The sequence below is a fragment of the Bombus affinis genome, chromosome 13 (genome assembly GCF_024516045.1).
Source record: "Bombus affinis isolate iyBomAffi1 chromosome 13, iyBomAffi1.2, whole genome shotgun sequence".
In the NCBI taxonomy this organism is placed as follows: Eukaryota; Metazoa; Arthropoda; class Insecta; order Hymenoptera; family Apidae; genus Bombus; species Bombus affinis.
Genome location: NC_066356.1, coordinates 11,803,611 through 11,823,153, shown reverse-complemented (window position 1 = coordinate 11,823,153; position 19,543 = coordinate 11,803,611). Strand labels below are relative to the sequence as shown.

General features: G+C 51.9%; 2 protein-coding genes across 17 annotated transcripts in view; both read right to left on the bottom strand.

The window, feature by feature from the left end:
• Nucleotides 1-7,692, bottom strand: part of LOC126923173 (zinc finger protein 853) — an 81,920-nt gene extending 74,228 nt beyond the window's left edge. For 13 of the 16 annotated variants that reach the window (XM_050736362.1, XM_050736368.1, XM_050736375.1 and 10 more), the window contains exons 1-2: nucleotides 4,086-5,838; nucleotides 2,275-2,385 (exon numbers count right to left, since the gene is read on the bottom strand). In XM_050736362.1, the coding sequence (XP_050592319.1) occupies nucleotides 2,275-2,385; nucleotides 4,086-5,156 (1,182 nt within the window). In that variant the 5' untranslated portion in view covers nucleotides 5,157-5,838. Of the gene's footprint in view, nucleotides 1-2,274; nucleotides 2,386-4,085 lie in introns of all 16 variants that reach the window. The other 3 variants (XM_050736373.1, XM_050736374.1, XM_050736372.1) reach the window with 2 other exon arrangements.
• The window catches only part of LOC126923205 (uncharacterized), a 27,992-nt gene continuing 16,051 nt past the window's right edge, over nucleotides 7,603-19,543 (bottom strand). Inside the window, exon 2 of the mRNA XM_050736472.1 lies at nucleotides 7,603-7,854. Coding sequence (XP_050592429.1) covers nucleotides 7,776-7,854 — 79 coding nt within the window. The 3' untranslated portion in view covers nucleotides 7,603-7,775. The remainder of the gene's footprint in view (nucleotides 7,855-19,543) is intronic.

Sequence of the window (19,543 nt, the reverse complement as noted above, 5' to 3'; positions counted from 1 at the left end):
GATAGAAACGTTAAGCAGACTCGAATGCATCGCGTATGGGCGGCGTAATTGTCTCCTTGTTGCGTGTCACCCAATCGCGCTCTAATCGTAGCTCGCGTCCCGTGCGTTAGAGATGATTCTGCGAGTATCGATCCGAACGTTTCATAGTCTCTTGAAGCTTCCACCCTATTTTTTTTTTTTTTTTTTTTTCGTCATCTTCTTCTTGCGCCCGTGGCGCAGTTCCGGTTCTGGCAGCTGTCGTCGATTGAAAATCGGGACGCTGGATCTGGTCAAGGGTAGGCCCGTGGCTGCGTTACGTTACGCTCCGATGTCGAACCGGTTTGAAGGTGGGGTGAAGCAGAGATTTAGAGAGAAAGAGCCGGCGCAAAAAATTCATTTGTATCGCCGGAAGGGTCGCGCAGAGGTGTCGAAATAATTGGATTTTAATTTTCGAGCCAGTGAAAGAACAAAAACCGCTTTCTCTATCGTCGGCTACGTTCTCTACGGCCCGATCGACAACCATGAGAATCGCTCGGCGACGAGTGTTTGTACAACGTCGCGACGCATTAATGTTTTCGACTTTCCATCTTCTTCCGCACCCTTTGTTTTCCCACGATTCGTAACGGGCAATGGGTTCGTTTCGTTTATTTCGTTGACGCGGCCACGGTTAATAATCGTCGTCGTGTCGCGTCGGTGCTCCACTTCACTCGTACGCGACCGATCGTTTCGCGAATCGAACGATCGACTAGGATCGAGGAACGAGCGTGAAAAAGCCGTGAGAATCCATCGGCGCGTTTCCGCCTCTGGAAAATGGCGGAAAGCAACGAGAGTCGATTAAGTGTGCGCGTCGCTTTTAACATTTTGTCGCGAGCCCCGGCGGCCACGCTCCTCCATCGAAGATTCACCGTTACGGAGCGCCACAAAGGAAGCGAATGTTTTAATTAAATCCCGGCAAAACGTGAAAACTTCGCCATCGTGCGGCGTTTTTGCGATTTTCCGAAAGTTTCGCCTCGGCCGGGCTCGCGAGTCGCTTTCAAGGTGGCGATGGACGAGGGAGTGGAATCGCCGCGCTACCAAACCACCTCGCCGCCACCTCTCCATTCATCCCGCCGCAGTTAACGAGAATAAAAGAAGTCGGAAAAACAAAAGAGCGCCACAGCTACTTAGCGAAACAAATTGTTGCTTTCGTACTCGGGACGAGAATTTAAAAGTTTTGCACGAGCCGCTTCTCTTTTTACTCTTCCCCGCCATCCCCTTCACCATCCCTATATTCTTCGTGGCTTTCTCCTTTCTCCTACTCTCTCTCTCTCTCCCTCCCTCCCTCCCTCCCTCCCTCCCTCCCTCCCTCCCTCCCTCCCTACCTCCGGGCATCTCGTTCTTTCGAGTCGAACGGATAGACGAACTCGATTCACGGCTCGTTAGCGGTGCTTCCTTTCCCTTCATTTCGGTTCTGCCTCGTAAAAGGACAACGCCATATACGCGGAGACTCGTACTATCGATCGCGACGGAGTGTCCCATTAAATCGGTTGCATCGTGCGTGGAATACGCGTATGGAACAATTAAACGCGGTATTGTCTCGCGAGCTGCGAGGTACCGTTGGCCGAGACGCTCGGTCATCTACCTACGGATCTTGTCCGTAAAAATCCACCGTCCGCGATCTTCTCGTAAGAATCGCTGGATCGATCTCGAACCGCCACGGCGGTCAACATTTTATCGGCGATCGAGGCGTCGCGCCGTTCGTTGAGCAGGCGATCAGCTGCCAGACGATTTCTTAGCAAGCGACGGATCTTTTAACGTTAAGATTAAAGGAAAATTAATAAATCCATATAGAGAAGCATATACACGCACGTAGAGCATGCTAGGCGCTGCGATAAACAAACTAACGAAAATGCGAGTGCAGAAAATAAAAACAATGAGAACGAAGAGAGACGAAGAGAGCGAGATCTGCTCGTAAACTCATAACTGGGAAAACGAGAACGAAGTGTACGCGCAATCGTGAGACCAAAGATTCGATATAATTATATATATATATATATATAGGTATGAGAGTTGCGTGAAACGTGCGGGAGGAACGTAGAGGAAAATGAGAAAAGAAGAAGAAAAGAGAGGTAAAAGAAGAAAGAAAAAGTTACGTACGTGGAGCCGAATTGTGTACGAATTGGCGAGAAAGAAAACAAAAAAGAAAAAGAAAGAAAGAAAGAAAAAAGAAAAAGAAGAAAAGTGAGAAATTGCAGGAAGCTGCGTGACGAGGAGAAATAATAAGGGGATTTTGAACGGGCTGAGTATTCAACTCACTCGTTGCAGGGTGGACCAGCATTCCTCGAGGGTGCGTTCGCTGATGTTGCCCATTCCTCCGCCTCCGCCGGCGCCTCCCGCACCTCCAAGTCCCGCCGCAGAGGCACGAGACTATCAGGCAAGACAGGAGGCTCGTGTTAGTTTACTTCTCTCTGCCCTTTCTTATAGCCAGCAGTGATACAAAATCGCTTTCTTCCCTACCAAATATGGTGCTCTTACAGTAATTCGTGAAACGATCGCCGAATGCTCGCTCGAGATCTTTCCTTTTCCTTGGAAAGAATGTTCACGCGTGAAAACTGAAAGACGCTATAGAGATTTGGTAGGGGAGACGGACGAGCGTTGTTTAAACAACGTCCAAAATAAAACAAGAAACGAGGAATCATCCGTAACGTCGGACAGTCGAGTCATTCAACTTTTTCCTCCACCGCGTTCTTTTTACTCGCTTCAACGTAGATCGTCCTACCTGGTAAGATCGCGCGATACGGAAACTCTGTACTACGAAATCGGTTGTTGTTCTCCCTGCTCGTGTCGTAATTCACGCGAGCGAAAGAAATAGGAAAGAAAAAGAAAAAGAAAAAGAAAAAAAGAAAAGAAAAGAAGAAGCAGAAAGGAAAAAGAAAAATGGTTCGGATTCCTATTGGCGGTGAGACCGAATCGGATCCGCGGGGATATATTTACTTAGTTTCCTCGTATCGAAGCTCGCGGACTGTGGCATCGCAGAAGCACGCCGCGATATTTTCTCGAGAACATCTTCTCGGCGTACCGTATGACGTATGCGTATAGTATTATCTGTGTTGCGCGGGTCAAGAACCCCGAGAGACGACGTATCTGCATCTCCTCGCATCGGTGTGCGTGGGCCGCGTTTGCATTTGTGGCCCCGTGACTCTAATGTGTGCGTGGCTGGCTGCTTTGCTTGGCTGCTAGCTGGAGCGCGAGCGCGCGCTCCCGCGCCAACATTCACTCTCTCTCACTCTCCCTCTCTTGCTCGTTCTGTTGCATGCGTGCACATGTAGGTGTGCGTGTGCGTGTGCGTGCGCTTGTTCGTGTGCGTGTTCGCGTACGCGTGTTGAAGTACGCGATGTGGTAAGTCAACGTATTCCGATGTGCGTGAACCATGGTCAGTGTATCTCGGTACAGTCGCAGATTCAAACAGTCAGCGAAATTGTCGACGATGTAGCGCGATTTATTGAAAGTCATCCAGTTAAGCCGATACGCACGTTTTCGTCCGTATCCTGTCGATTCTGACAGGTCTGACATCTGGTCTTTTTTCGTCCTAATCGTGGGACTATCCGCATCCTCGTTGTTCATCTTAGTCACGAATACTCGATAGAAATCTCTCGTTCGAACGTTGGCTCCGGTTTAACGAAATCACGGAGTCTACGATTTTATAACTTGCGCTAGAAGAATTTGGACCTTTCGATGTTGTTAATCGAGAGCGAGGCGAAGCATAGCGAACATACAAGAGATTCCACGTGATCTCGAGGCGAGACGAGACGCGTATTTTTCTCCATTGGTAGAAACTGTTTGAAAGTATTGTCCGGCGTCAGTCGGCCCAAGTGAATGACCCTATTTATCGGCGCATTATGCACTTTTATCGCGGTTGCCTCGTCCCAGTTATTTATCTCTTCCCTCCGCAGCTACGGACGAGAAAAGTCTAACCGAGATCGAGTAAATAAAAATGGAAAACAGAGAGACAGAGAGACAGAGAGACAGAGAAACAGAGAGAGAGAGAGAGAGAGAGAGAGAGAGAGAGAGAGAAAGAGAGAGTGAGAAAGAGTATCGTTTTATCGATCGTGTAAACGTATTCTTACCTGCAGCTCGTTGACAAGCTTTTCAGTCAGGCTGGCATCGTGGGAGTCTTGGCTGGTCGCGCCCGGACTTAGCATCGAGTTCTGGGAGTTCTGTTGTTGGTTGGCCGACATGTTCATCCCGGCGAGGGCTCCGTTCTGAGCGATGCTGCCCGCCATGTTGAGCGCCTGCTGTTGCAGGTTCTGCGTCAAATTTTGAGCCTGTTGTTGCAAATTCTGCGTAAGGTTTTGCGCTGCCTGTTGTTGCAGCGCCTGTTGACTCAAGCTCTGGCCGAGGTTCTGGGTCAAATTCTGCGCCTGTTGCTGCAACGTCTGCGACAAATTCTGCGCCTGACTTTGGATATTTTGTTGCAGGTTCTGGCTTGCCTGGCTCAAGTTCTGCGGCTGATTCAGCAACTGTTGCTGCTGTTGGGGAGACAGACTCGGGGTCAGACTTTGCGCGAGATTGTGCTGCAGAGTTTGCCCTAGGTTCTGTTGCATGTTCTGCGTCAAGGCTTGAGTCAACGCCTGCCCCAGGTTCTGATTGAGAGCCTGAGCCGCTTGGACCGCTTGAACGGCCAACGACGGACTCGAGGCTTGGGACATGCTTTGTTGTGCTTGTGCGAGACTGTGAAGACTCTGGGCCATGCTGGACGTGATGGCGCCCTGATGGTCGGCCTGCGGCGAGGGCGTCGTCGGTGCCGGCGAAGACTGATGCTGCGCTCCTTGAGCCGTTTGTTGGCCCATGGACATGGCGTGCTGTTGTTGTTGCTGCATCTGCTGTTGCGGACTGGCGGTCTGTCCTAATGTCGCGTTAGCGGTCTGCTGCACCTGCGAGACGTTCTGTTGTTGTTGCTGCTGCTGCTGTTGTTGTTGTTGTTGCTGCTGCTGCTGCTGCTGCTGACCAAGAGGGCTGTGCATCTGTTGCACTTGCTGTTGAGTCGAGTTGGAGATAGGGCTGTGCTGTATGCCCGGCGAATGTTGAGGCGGACCCCGTTGCGGTTGTTGCCAGTAGTCCGACATTTTGAAAACATGCTGTCGCAGCGCGTGAAGATTGGCGGCCGCCGCTGTGACGGCCGAGGCTTGGACCTCCATGGGCTCCGGCTCGTTTTCGAGGTCCGGTTCGGGCGAGCTGCAAGGATCCTCGTCTTCCTCCTCGTCCTCCCTCTCGGTGATGTCCTCGTCGTCCTCGTCGTGGATCCTGACGGATCTGTCAACCTCGGGCCCGGCCGACCCTCCTCCACCAACACCAGCAACACCACCGCCACTTCCACCGCCGCCACTTCCGCCACCGCCACCTCCACCGGCTCCACCGCCACCTCCTCCACCTCCTATCCCACCCCCCGAATCGCCAGAGTGGAGATGATTTCCGGGATGATGCTGATGATGATGATGCTGCTGAAGGTGATGGTGTGGTCGCGAATCTGGATTTTGGCCCTGCTGCTGCTGATGTTGCTGCTGCTGGTGCTGTTGGTGCTGCTGCTGCTGTTGTTGTTGCTGCTGCTGCTGTTGGTGTTGATGGTGATTCTGTTGTTGGTGGTGGTCCAAGCCAAAGTCGGGTTGGGTTTGCGTCTGGGCACGTAGGTCCAGGGCCGCCGTCGCGTCCGAAATTTTGAGGCCTTCGCGAGAAGCCCGGGCTACCCCCTTCCGGCGCAGCTTGCCCGCTTTTTCGCACCCCTTTCGGTAAGCAGCTCGACGGCCGGCACACTTCCGCGCTCGCCGCCGTTCCTTCCTATCTTTCTCTCCGCTGTATCGCGCTCTTCTTAGCCCAGGATCGTCTTAAGGACAACGATCCTCGCTCGACGTGGGCGGCCGGCAACGTCACTTACTCGCCACCTGCTTCGACTTCCCGGGGCTGCCGCTGCTGCTGCTGCTGTTGTTGTTGCTGCTGCTGCTGCTGCTGCTGCTGCTGCCTCCCGCTACTTGGCTCATGAAACTCTTTCCCTCGATACACCTCTTGGCTCTTTTTTTTTTTGCCTCTGCTTCGGCCGTTTCTCACTCTGCCTTGGTACCACGGCCTCTTGCGCCACTCGGCCTCTTTCCTCACTTGTCTCGTCGTTGGCTCCTCCCCGGTCTTCCTCGTCTTATTCGCAAGCACCACCGATCCGTTGTTCTCTCTACGATCGATGGCCCTTCCACTTTTCTCGATCTTTCGAAACCCGTCTCCCGTAACTCGATCACCGATATTGATACCGATAGCTCTTTATATCTCTCGCTGACCGTGTACAAGCGTCTCCGCAGTTCGGTGATTCTAGCAGCTTCTTCTTTCTCTTCTTCTTCTTCTTCTTCGTCTTCTTCCTCCTCAGATCCTCCTTCCACTAACGTGCATTAACGTTCTGATACGTACGTGTTTCTTCTACGCGTGTGCGCGCGCCCGTTTTAGTGCGTGCGCGCGCGTACGTGCGTGTGAGTGTGCGTGCGTGCGTGGGTGCGCGCGCGCGAGTTTGTGTGTGTATACGTGTGTGCGCGTATGTGTGCGTGTTTGTGTATATATGTAGGAGAGCGCGCGCGTGTGTGCGTGCTGACGTGTGTGTGCCTGATGAATCGATGCGCGCGCGATTGGACGTCCTCCGTCAGCGGAGAACAGCCTATTTCTTTGTTCTATCTAACTTAAAGTCTATCATACACTTAAGTTCAGGTTAAAATTCAGGATTGCCCAGCCCGGACGGTGTGAACGAGAAGGACAGTCCGTGCAGACGCGAGACTCTCTGTCGTTGGTCGAAGTATCTGTCGTAGAGGCAGTCTGTGCTGCCGGGTGAGAAATCACGCTTGGCGGATGATACTGCTCGTCCCGCTTTGCCCTGAGTAGTTAGTAGCCCCGTTATGTCGATGTGCGTGTGTGTGCGTGTGTGCGAACGTGCAGGCCCTTTCGTCGAATGCCGAAGGAAAAGGGACTGGCGCGTCGGCCGTGTGTGATACGTAGTGTGATTTCTTTGAACCGGGACGGCAGTTCTCCTCTGTCGGGATTTCGGTCACTCCGTCTGCACAGCGTGTGTCGAAGACGCTGTGGCTGGCATCCGCCGCTACCGATCGCCGATTCTCCTTTCGTTTACAGCTTTAGCGGTGCCCGCGTCCACTCCTATACGATCCTTCGTCCTGTTTGTTTCGCGTCTGTTCACACGACTCCTCCTCGAAATGCGACTCTAGGGTTTTTAACTCTTTAAAAGGAATTCTATTCGATTATCGATTAACCGCTCGTCGTTACCGATATCGTCGATGGTAGTTGTGGTTGCTTCTTATTATCGTTTAGCTTTAATAATATTGCACTTAGGTACACTCGTTTTTTGAACACACTGAAATATATATGTATGCGGCGCGAGGTTCTCTCTAACGAGCTTCTTCTCTTCTTTCTTCCTTTTCCTTCCTCCTTGCTCTACCGACTTCTTGCTTTCACTCGATTCCTTTACCCTCTTCCAAATCTATCCTTATCCCGGATCTTCTCTTTCCTCCCCTTCTTATTCTCTTTCTTCTTTCTCTTTCTCTTCTTCTTCTCCTTCTTCTTCTTCTCCTCCTGCTTCTCCTGCACCTTCTTCCTCTTAACGTTATTCTTCTTGATCCACCTTTCTCTTCTCTCTTCCCTTCTGCCTCGCTCAATCTGCCTTCCTCTTTCCTTTTTCGTTATCGAATCACTTCCGTCGCAACCCCGCTTCTACGCGTCTCGCTTTCGCTCTTCTTTTACTCCTGTGTTCCTCCGCTTCTTCTGCTTTGCTCGTCTTATTCTGCTTCTTCCGCTTTGTCCAGTCTTCCTCTCCTGCGCGGGAATCTCTTGCTGCAACGCGTCTCCCGCTCGAAGCTGCAATTCAAAAAGAAAACGCTATTTTTATGCCGACTGTTTCTCACTGCGACGCGCTTCCGATTCAACCGCTACGTCTCTACGACGCGACGATCCGCGCGCTACGTTTCACTCGATCTCCAATCTATTCGCCAGTTCTTCTAAGCATGCAACTATAGGCTATCGTCCTTAGATTCGACGGCTACGACGTTCGACAACTTCGCACTGAACGCCCTCGTCGAACGGATCGCGCTATCGAGACACGTTTTGTCACTCGCGACTAAATCGCCGCAATCGCCGTAATATCGTCCCATTCTTCGTTTTCTAATTTTCGTAAAATTCACGGCACATGAGTTTCGACACGCGACGATCTTTCAATGTTCGTAACGTTTGGTTTTCAACGAGCGGCGAAAGTGACGAGTAGAACGGCGGGACCGAGGGACACGTACTCGTTGAGCAGGAAACGAAGGGATTTCGGGATTCGCCGTAACGTCGAACGATACTGCCGAGAAACGAGAGAAAGGTGTTCGTTACCCTTTCGAATCGTTACCGGCGAAGGAAATAAATTGGAAAATAGTATGAAAAACGATTTGTCACTTTAACTGCACTGTCACGAACTGTTATCGGCCTGTTTGTTACGAACGATTCGTCGGAGTAGTTCGACGAGAACACGTGTGCCGAGAGACACGGTGGCGTTTCGCCGTCGCGCGGCGGATTGCAGGCGATCGCTCGTAAAAAGGAAATTCGTTGGTAAAAATCGTTCGATCCTCGATAAAGTAACGCGTTTTGATAAAATAATCGCAGTAGCATCGTCTTGTTTAAAGGAGCTGCCGGTTGCGAGAGGGATGCGTGGGAAGAGAGGATCACCGCGATATTTAATTATGTCATTCTGCGTCGCGTATCCGACCGACACTCGTGTTTTTCACGTGGAAACAACAGCGAAACACCGATCTTTTTCGTGGTTTCAACCATCCATCCATTAGCGAATCAACGAATCCTTTGCACGTTTCACTCGCGTTTACCGAAATTAATTAACTCGATAAAAACAAGTTGCACGCGATTACGGACGCGAGCGACTAAAATTTTCTAGCACGTTTCTCGATCGGCCGCTACGAGCGGTTCCGGTGTTACGAACAAAGACCAGACGGATACTCGTTTCCAACTGGTCGCGACACAACGAGATACTTTTTACATAGGCGGGCGTCTTTTAAACTCGACGACGACTCGAGATCTAAGGAGAGCTGTACGGAGGATGGTAATCCGTCGCGTTCGTCGGAGCACGACGACAGTTGCTCATCACCTTGCAAGCAATCGTCGGCATCGTTCGCGGCATCGACAGGCTCTTTCGTCATCGACACGTTTTCCGACCGCCGGACGATATCGTCGCGTCCCCGCGAACGAATTGGTCGAAAGTTTCAAGACGTTGTTCGGCGAGTATCGGGCCAACACCTCGTCCGAGCAACTCGTCGACGCGGCTGTTTTCCTTCGTTCAGCCGTATCTTAACAAGCCACTCCATCGCATCGCCGGCCTGATACCGGGATTAAGAAATGATCGAGCCGTCCACGAACGCGACGAAACACTGCAGACGACGATGACGTGTACCGGGCATGTCAGGCAAGTGGAATGGAGGGGGTGGATCAGCCAACGGTGGTTGGCCGAAAGAGGGGAAAACTGACTAAAATCACGATGGAAAAAATAAACGATCGGCAGATCTCTCGAGCACGTATTATCATCCGCGTGGGAAGAACGTTGATCACTCTTTTTCCAAGTCCAACTTGCGGGTTCGTGCACTGAGAGTCGAACGGTCGAAGAAGAGGTCACGTAATCGAAGGAAAATCCAAGATTCCTTACGTTCCGTTCGGATCGGATGTGATTTTATCGCGGAGGGAGAAGCGTCGTATCGATGATGGCAGCGGCGATCGAGGAAAAATAAAACGAGGATCGTGTGTAAACGCACTTGGTCCGCTTCTCTCCTCGGAGTTGGAGCGTCGAGAGAGTGTCCGTCAGGCAAGACGATGCGTTGTTCCAGTATCCGGTTGCAGTCACGAAGACGCAGAAACACCACGACGACGTTAACGAGAACGACAGCGACGACCTCGACGACGACGATGACGACGACGATGACGACGACGATGACAACGACGATTCACAACGACGACGACTCAGGACGATGACGACGACGACGACGACGACGACGACGACGACTCAGGACGACGACGACGACGACGACGACGACTCACGACGACGACTCACGAAGACGACGACAACGGCGCGTGTACGATGAAGGAAAAAGCTCTCTCCTCTTCCGCGTTCTCGAGTCCTTGACGGAGGAGGAACCGAAACTGACTCGGGTCTGCGGCTCGCGAGAAACGCTAAGTCCTTCTCCGTCGGGGGCCGGTGGTGGCGCGCTTCTCAGACCGCGTGCGTCTGACTAAAAGCCACCCCCTCGTGCCTTAAAGAACGCGTGTTCGGGTAGGGGCGTTGTCTTAGGTGGTGCGCGGTCGCGAAATTTCTGGCTGCCTCCGATCGCCTTTGCCGGCTCCGTTTTCCGCCTAAGAGACTCGCGAGCCAGGGTCCTTAGGACCTGGGCCCCGGCCCAGGTCACCCTCGACCGACGTTCGACCCTTGACCGGTACTCCCACGACCAAAATCTACCTCCGAGAGGACGAAAAACTGAGCCTGCCCTAGGACAGCAGTTTTCAAGCCACCCCTCTTTTCCTTTGCCCCCACCAAACGGCTTACGACGAGGCGCGCGCTCTGTCTCCCCCTTTTCCTCGACACTCTGTGTTCGGCCACCCCTCGCGCCCTGCTCCTTCTGCACAAGCTCCTCGTCGTGGGTGGGGGACACTCGGCTGCCGACTCCGCCGACGTCTCCTACGGGGGTAGCTTTTCTAAGGGGTGAGAAAGAGAGTGGGGCGAGTGTATCTCTCTTTTTCCCTTTGCCTCTTTTTCACCTTACCTTCCCTCCACCGGATCTATCTATCCTTCCCTTTTTCGCCGCCGTTTCCGTTTCTCCGCCGTGCCTCCTCTATCCTCCCTCTCGAGAAAACGCTGCGGAAACGCAGGATCCAAGAACTCTGATCATCCTCGTCCGTGTACCTGAATCGCCGATGCTGCTCTCCCTCCGTCCCTGACGCGCCCCCTCGCGTTCCTACGGCAACATAAACACGCGCCTACTTTTCTTCCAAAGTTCGTCCAAGATCGCCCTTGAAAGTACCATCCGAAGCTCGTGAGATGCGAGAACTGGAACGCGTACCGCGGTATGTCGCCGTTCTTGCTATTTCTTTCTTTTTTTCTTTTAACTTTCGTATCTCCTTTAACCCTAGATCTATCGTATATAGAACCGTGCGAACGTAACGACACGATGAATTCGACTGACCGAAAAATTCTTGTCGAGGGCTCGTGTAAGGGGGTGTGTAGCTGCAGTCTGAGGTACGCGTAAAAAGAAGGGGACCGTCGTATAAAAATGGCCTCCTCCCTTATGCTTCGTATGGCCACACACGCGTGACTAACCAGAACGAGGGGGAGTGGAACGCGCTTTCTTTTTTATCCTTTCCCGCTGGCTCCTCGCTGGCTAACCCCTCGAATCGGATTTTTCCTCGTCGATCGAAAGTTTTTACGCCACGTGTCTTTCTCGTCGTAACCGCGTAGCGTCGTGTACGGACGTTACGTGGCCGTGGCCGTTAGTGGCGCGCGCGCTGCGTTACGTGCTATAAATTCCGACAATTAGCCGAGAAAGAGGGTGGCTCGTTTCCGTCTCGCGGTGATCTCGATCGAATGATAGATCGTCGACCTCGAGCAGGACGTCGACTTTTCAACAGAGGCGCCGATGTTCGTTTCATAGCCGAGGCTGGTCGATGGTCATCCTACTCGTCTTACGCACCCTCCTCGTCAAATAGACGATCCCTTCCCTTTCTCGTCTAACGTGTCTGCCCCCACCATCGTCCAAGCTCTCCATCCCTTCCTGCCACGGCAACGTCTTTCCCCTCTACTCTCCTTCTTCTCCTCTTTCTAGCTGTCACTTACTCCCGCGCGGAACACCCTCCACCCTTCGAGAGTTCTGTCCTTTCCTCTGCCCGCTTTTCCCTTCCTTCGTTCGGCCGCTTTCACCCCCACCACCGGCCGGCGATCCCCACGCGTCGCATTTTTACGTCGGTCTCGTCCTTTTTTCCACGTGGCGTACACGTGGAAGTGTGAGTCCAGGGGGCGGAGAAGCTCACCCTCGTTTTTTTCCGCTCCAACCCCACGGCCGCGTGCTGCGTCGCCTCGTACACAGCGTCCACCCTATTCCATACCGTTCACCGCCTAGATAGCCGCCAGACGCTTTCCACGCTTCAGGTGGACGAAAGTTGCCGCAAGAAAGTGCCGCCCGTCCGTGGATTCTTCGTTCCCGCTGCCTTCGTCCCCTTTGCTACCCTTGCGCGACACGCACGTGCAAACGCCTAACCGTGCGTGAAGATTCGTGCTCGATGGACCTCGAGCTTTCCTTCTCGCGCGAGTTCAAAGAGTTCGAGAGTGCGATAGATAGATAGATAGATAGATGAGAGAGAGAGAGAGAGAGAGAGAGAGAGAGAGAGAGAGGGAGAGGGACGATGCCGCGGATCACCTGACCTTTTCGTTTCGTCGTCGCCGAGAGTAGAAGATAGAGGAAGGGAGATAGAAGAAGATCGAACCAGTTCTGTTTTGGAGACGTCGACACGTGCCTCTCGATCTATCTGCCGGCGAATCTGACAGATGTCGGTAACCGTACGTACGAGCATTTTTCCATCGGGCATCTGCATAAACACGCAAAACTGCGGCGCGGGGGTGTGTACGAAACGAGGGGGCCCTGTACCACGATCGCGATCGAACTTCCGGTCGCGACAGCCTGTTACCGACGTAGGAATTTCGGCGAGGTTGCGAAAGAGAAAGTACGTACGGTTCCTCCCTTGCGTTTCGCAACGTACGCGATACAACGTTCGATCTACAAATCGTTTCACGTTCCTCGTAAGAGAATCGTTGACGAGTCTGGCGAAACGAACGACCAATAGCGTGAAGCAGACTCTCGGAGGAAGCACCCTATCTACTAATTCCCCGTTTACTAACCGATGAGAGCTATCTACGATCAAATAACCGGGTAGACCGCGGGTTACCCGGCGATATTTTTCAAGTAGCCGGCAAACTTTTACGATGGGAAAAATACGCACGAATTTATGGACTAAGGCGATATGTGTGGACGCTGGGAGGGGGAGACCGGGCATTGGGCAATCGAGGCTCGTTTTAAATTACAAATGAACCGGCGGCAGGGTAAAAACAGGTGAGAGTCGAGGCTCTTTTGCGAAGGGTGGGTGGATCGCGAGCTGCATGCGCACATATGCACCGGATAGCGTTCGCACGGGCCGTTCGAGAGAACGAGCGAGCGAGCGAACGAACGAACGAGCGAACGAACGAACGAACGAACGAACGGGCGAACGAGCGAACGAGCGAACGAACGACCAATTGCACCTACGTACGTGCACACGTTCATGTAACATTTTAGATCCCAATCCCGATCCCGATTCCCCCTGATCCCGATCGGCAGCTGGAACCTCGACGAACCAGCCGACACAGAAGGATACTCGAGTCGGTGCATACGACGTGCACGTGTACTTGCATCTTGGCGGCCAGTTGTGCCGTGCCGTGCCGCGCCGCGCCGCGACTCTCCTTCTCTCTTCCATCCGTCTCGTTTTCATTCGTTCCACCTTTCTTCCCCCTTCTCTCTCACTCTCTCTCTCTCTCTCTCTCTCTCTCTCTCTCTCTCTCTCTCTCTCTCTCTCTCTCTCTCTCTCTCTCTCTCTCTCTCTCTCTCTCTGAGTGTGTGTGTGTGTGCGAATCAACTCGATCGACTACCCTGATAGAACCGACCGGCCTCCGCGTAGGAAGACATTTGTCTTCTGGCCCTGATCTTGCCTTCTTTCTTTCGATTGTCCGCCTTCTCGGCCAAAACGAGACCCTCGACCTGCTCTCCGTTCAACCGCCTCCGATGCCAACCGCGTTTTCTCGATACACTTTGAATATCTTACGCGTACAGACTTGACTTTGTCAGATCGTACCTTTGCTTCCTGCTGAGCGCATAGAATATCGCGGTACGCGTTGGCGTGAGACTTTGTCTCTCCAATCCATTACGGTATTAATACACCGTACCGATAGCACGAAAAGTTACTTTTTACTGTACGCGTGTATTACGTCGTCGCCTCGTGCTTAATGGTCGAACGGAGGATTGAAACGACAGCGAAATTTTGACTGCTGTTCGTGTGAAGTAGCCTCGCCGATTCATCCCCTCGAGAGGAAACTACCCCGTGACGAAGTGACGCCTGGTGGCGGGCCAACGAACCAGGGGCGAACGAATACAGAAAAGGGTGACTCGTTCTCTTAGGTTTCTGTCTGTGCTAACCGTTTGGCGTCGCGCGAGATTATCGATCCGATTGCTTTGCAAGTGCGCGATCCGTGCTCGATCCGTGCAAGCAGAACGAAAATATAATATTTCTCGAAGAAAAAAAGTGACCCGTCTGTCTCAACATTGATAACAGTTGGAACAATTGGTAGGCGAAAAACAGCTTCGACGTAGGACGTGAACCGTGAGATAAACACGATCGAAATCGAAACGACGAAACGACGAAACGACGATTCGCAGGATAAAATTCGTGACGCGGAGTATCGAAACTGGCAATCCGGATTAAGAATTCTAACGGTAGCAGTGCTCGCCAGTAGGATGAAATGAGCGACGCGTCCGGCGCATTACGCAATGAAAGAAACAAATGAAGCTTAATAGAAAAACTGCCCGCGCTAGAAAAACCATTCCATCGTGCGTTTAGTACAGCTGCGGCAGAAAGTGCGCTCGCGCTTCTACACCCTTCATCCGATCATAATGGAGATTTCCTTCGAAGAACTTTCTTTTCTCCGATGTTATCGCTTACTCGTCGAAAAGTAAATCGCAGCTCGATCGGACGAAAAAAAGAGGAGGCACGCAGCAACGACCGTTGTTACGACCGATGTTACGTAATCTCGTCGTCCTACGATCGTTATAGAGGGCGAGGGAAACGTGGCGAATTTGTCCGAGTTGTTTGCACAAGCGACCCGGTATCGACAACGATCGACAAAATCCGCGCGATCTACCGAACATCGATTTGACGAACACCGTTCCGCTCGCACATCTCGACAGAGCTACGAATCTTGTAGAATAAAAACGAAAAAAGACGAAAGAAAAAAGAAAAAGAAGAGAGAAAGAACTGACAGAGGACGCGTATCGGTGTCGACGCGTCGATCGAAGATAAAAGATGTGGTGTGCGCGCGAGATCGATTTTTCGATTCGCGAACGGCAAGGACGCTCGATTTCCTATTAATTCATTCTGACGGAAAATCGCGGGAGTACCGAGGCGCGTGTTCCCGTTCGAGATCAAAGTGTCGAGGAAACTCGGCACGGACACGCGGCAACGAGGCTGTGAAACGCGTCGTTCGCATTTTTCCCGACTGTACACGTACCACCACTGTCGTCGTCTGTGGCTATGTCAATAGGAGCCAATCTAAGTACATATGCACACACAGATGTAATGCAGCGCGCGGCGGTGCACGCTCTGCAGACCGTGATGCAATCGTGCCTCGTGCCTCGTGTCTCGCGCGGTTTCGACATTCTCTTTGCCCCGCGTTATGCACAAAGTGCGGCAACGAGTGCCGTGGCATAAAATTGATGCGATTCGATTCGCAGACAAACATCGCTCCGCTCGATCGTCTCTTCTGCTATCTGGTTTTGCAGCCGGGCCGATCGATTTCGATCGTTGGCGCAGTTCGAGCAGATAGAGCGGAGAAGAGAGAGAGAGAGGAGGAGGAGGAGGAGGAGAAGAGTTGCATTGCGAGGACGGCTGCTGCCATTTTTCGCGACTCGCCGCGAACGAACACGCAGATAAGATAAGAGAACGCGGATCCAGGATCAAGGTGACGAAGATAAGAGCTTGGTCGAAGATCGAACCGTATCACGAGTCGACCGACTTGCGGTTGCCGTTGCGGTTGAAAATGCGAGAAGAAACGGTCGAAGATCGGCCAGCGATGGCATTCTGGCATTCGTCGTCGATGACTGGACAATAGAATGGAATGGAATGGAATGGAATAGAATAGAATGGAATAGAAGAGGAGAGAAGAGAAGAGAAGAGAAGAGAAGAGAGGGAGCAAGTATGGAGATTCTTGCGATTTAAACAGGAGTTGGAATTGCGACTGCCGTTATTTCGCAGAGGGTGGGATAACAGAGGGGGTAGGCCGTTAATCGCGGCGAATGCGAACGGTCTGGACGGAAATAGCCGGGCGGCCGAGCGAACGCCGAAAGTTGGACGGTTTTTTAGGGGGTCGAAACGCAGCTCGACCGATCGGGAAGGGGAATTTTCCGTGGAAATCATCGACGTGTCCCGGGTCATCGACGAGCTCGAACCCGGAACACGAAACAGACACGCGTGCAAACGCATGTGCACGTACTAGCGGGAATAGGAAGGTGGTAGGCCGGTGTCTCGTATATCGGGGTGGTGGTTCCCGCATAGAACGCCGTGCGACGGCCTCCCATTGGCCTCCCATTGGCCGGTCCGGGGGTGGCTCGCTGCAGTCATCGATTCAGGCAGTCATTGGCTGACTCGGCCCCGGCCGCCATTTTGAATGACTCCGGGATCAATACGCGGGGTGTGGAAAAAAAATGCATGCAGGCCCGCCACCCTCTCCCTTCTCTCTTGCTTCTCTCTTGCTTCTCTCTTGCTTCTCTCTTGCTTCTCTCGCCCTTCTCTCTCGCCCTTCTCTCTCGCCCTTCTCACGCTTTCTCGCTCTCTCGTCGGCTCGCTCTCGCTCACGCTCACCCTAGTTCATGCTACCACCGACACCGAGTTGCATCGCCTCCTCTTTCCACCGAGGGGCACCCTAACGCCTTTCCGCTCCTGTCGACCACCCCCTGCTGGTATTCCCGGCGCAACAACAACCACCATCGACGAACCCAGCCAAATGGGATGATAGACCGATGCGCGTTCCTACACGTAAACCCTGTACAGTCCCGCGCGTTCGTTTTCCCGTGTATAGAACGACCAAGTAACAGCAGCAGCAGCACCACCACCACCACCACTACCACCACCATCAGCACCGACCACCCGTTCGCTTGAAAATCATCGAAAAAAAATGCCTGGCGAAAGCGCGCTGCTGCCGATTCACCGCAACGCGTCACCCACTCGCCACCCATCCCCGTCGTCGTCATTTTCGTTGGTTCGTTGGTTCGTTCGCCAAATGAACGTAACGTTCGCGTGTTGCGCGTTGCTACGTTGCATGCAGCGAGCGGCCGGTTTTCAAGCCAGGCCTCCAGTCGCGAAATAGGAAATTTGAAATCGAAGCCCGGCACACACACCGCCTCCTCGTCTTTCGCCTCACCCCATCGATCATCGGGTACGGCTCCCGGGTCTGCCAACGGTGCGTCATCGTCGCACGGAAAATAAAATGATTTCCAACGAGGTCCGCCCGATTCGCAATTTTTCTCGCCACCCTACATCCTCCCCTCGCTCCGCTGATCTTTCCCCGTTGGTCGTTCGCATCGGGTCGCGCATTCTCCGCTATATTTCTTCGACTAGATTCTCTGGCCCGGCGATACTCGCCGATACTACTGCCGTTTCCACGATGCCGATTTTTACCGTCGTCTCTGCCATTCTTTCCATCGGTGATCGACCTTTTCCGACCGATCGCCGATACGAGGGCCGATACCAATTTGTCGGGCCTTTCTAGAGGGCTCGATACACGTGTCGCGGCCAGTAGTTAACAAGTTTTTAGCCCGGAACGGGGCCGGGGTTACCTCGATCGTGTACGATCCCGCGAGATACCAGAAATCGTACGATATCGTTCGATCCTACATCCGAACGATTTTCTGCTCGTCAGCCGGACTTTGTTTACTCGTAGAAAGATTGCAAGATCGTCGCGTGTGCAGCGATTCGACGCGAGACAGCCCAGTCATCGTACCGTTCGTTGCATACTACTTAATAATCTGCGAATTATAATGATAATGCCTGTAATGGCAATACTACGGGGCAACAGTAGTGATTACACCGTAGTTGCTATGATTACGGACGATCTGGCGTTTAACCGATTTACTGTAATAAGTGTTGCAGCCGTGGCAAGCGGTGCTGTACGCACGAAAGTATACAATTACGGAGAGGCAACTTTGTGGCGGTCGTTGCTGGGTGTGCCGTTCCGTAAAGGGCTGTCATTATTGCAAGTGGTAAGACGTTTCGCGAAGAAAGGCCGCGTTCCAGTGATCTATCGGTTGGATCCACGAATTTCGCGATTACGCGACAGCCTATCGGCCGATCGGCGATTAAAACGGACGATGATCGCGTTAGCGGCAAGTTTTCGCCGACACGTCAGACAGATATGGCTTACTCTATCGGCCAGTACCATGCAGCATGCCATGCAAATACGTTTCCGGCAATTTGATTTTCTAGTACTTACGTTTGGAACCGAACTAATTGAAACAAGGACATAAGGCTTCTCTTGGTAGCAACGACTTTTAGATCACATTTTTAGTTATTAAGAATTTTATGGTTTTTTTTCATTTTTCGCTTTTAAAATTTACGTTTAAAATCTAAAGTTTCTCAAAACTTGTTAAAAATATACTTTAGTCATATCTTTACAATTTACTTTGTTAGGCGTCTAAAGTGTTTTTTTGTTATTTTTTTTTTTATTATTCTTTTTCCCCCCTGTGTGTTTCCTCTGTTTCTTGCTTGTTCCTTCGACAGTGTAGGTATACTCTTCTTTCTTAAGGCAATGCTTTGTTTTTGTTTAATTTCGTTTCTTCTCTTTTTTTGTGCTTTTTTGATATTTTTTTTTCTTCGTTATCCCTTTTCCTCTTCTCCTTTTTCTTCCGCTACTTCTTTCTCTTATTCTTTTTCTCCTTCTTCTTCTGCTTCTTCTTCTTCCGTTTCTTCGTCGTCTTCTTCTTACTTGTTGTAATTTCGAAATGAGGAACGTTCGAACGAAAGCTTTGTCTAAATAATCAAGTCCGGTTTCGGCAGAAACTTAAGAGGAGTTGTTCAGACTTTGTGTTTCACAGACAGAAATCGGTGCGTGTTTCGAAAACGGTGAAATTAATTTTTCAATGAAATAACTATGACAACACATAACAACACAGTGCGACGCGTCTGAAACAGAAAATATACGCGGGGGGGGGGGATCGTTTAGAATCTGAGTCGCCCTCTTTTTTCGTTTTTCAAGTCGATCTACTTGCGCGATTTACGATCGGGTTTCGCGCGTTTCGACGCGGTTCGCGGTAGTACGACCCTTAAGGACCGAGAATCGCGACGAGCAAATCCGATAAATCGACGACCGAAGAAATCGATGACCGAAGAAATCGACGACCGAAGAAATCGACGACGTTTGACTCGAACGAACGAACGGTCGGAGAAGGAAGGACGATGGACGGGTTTCGAACTTGGGAAACGAACGGGGGAAACTCGAGACCGGCGTTGCACGCTATAAGACGGATAATGCCCGAAAGCTGAAAAATGCAAGACAAGAGAAAGAGAAACGACGAGAGATAAAAGATCCTGCTGGGTTCTGCGATCATCGATACATCGTAGGAAGATCGTGAGGTCCGGTATCGACGTAGGCCGCATCCCCTTGCAAGGGTTTAAGTTAGTTGATCTGGTCGGCGTAAGAGGTTCGAATTTCCCGCGGGACGAAAGG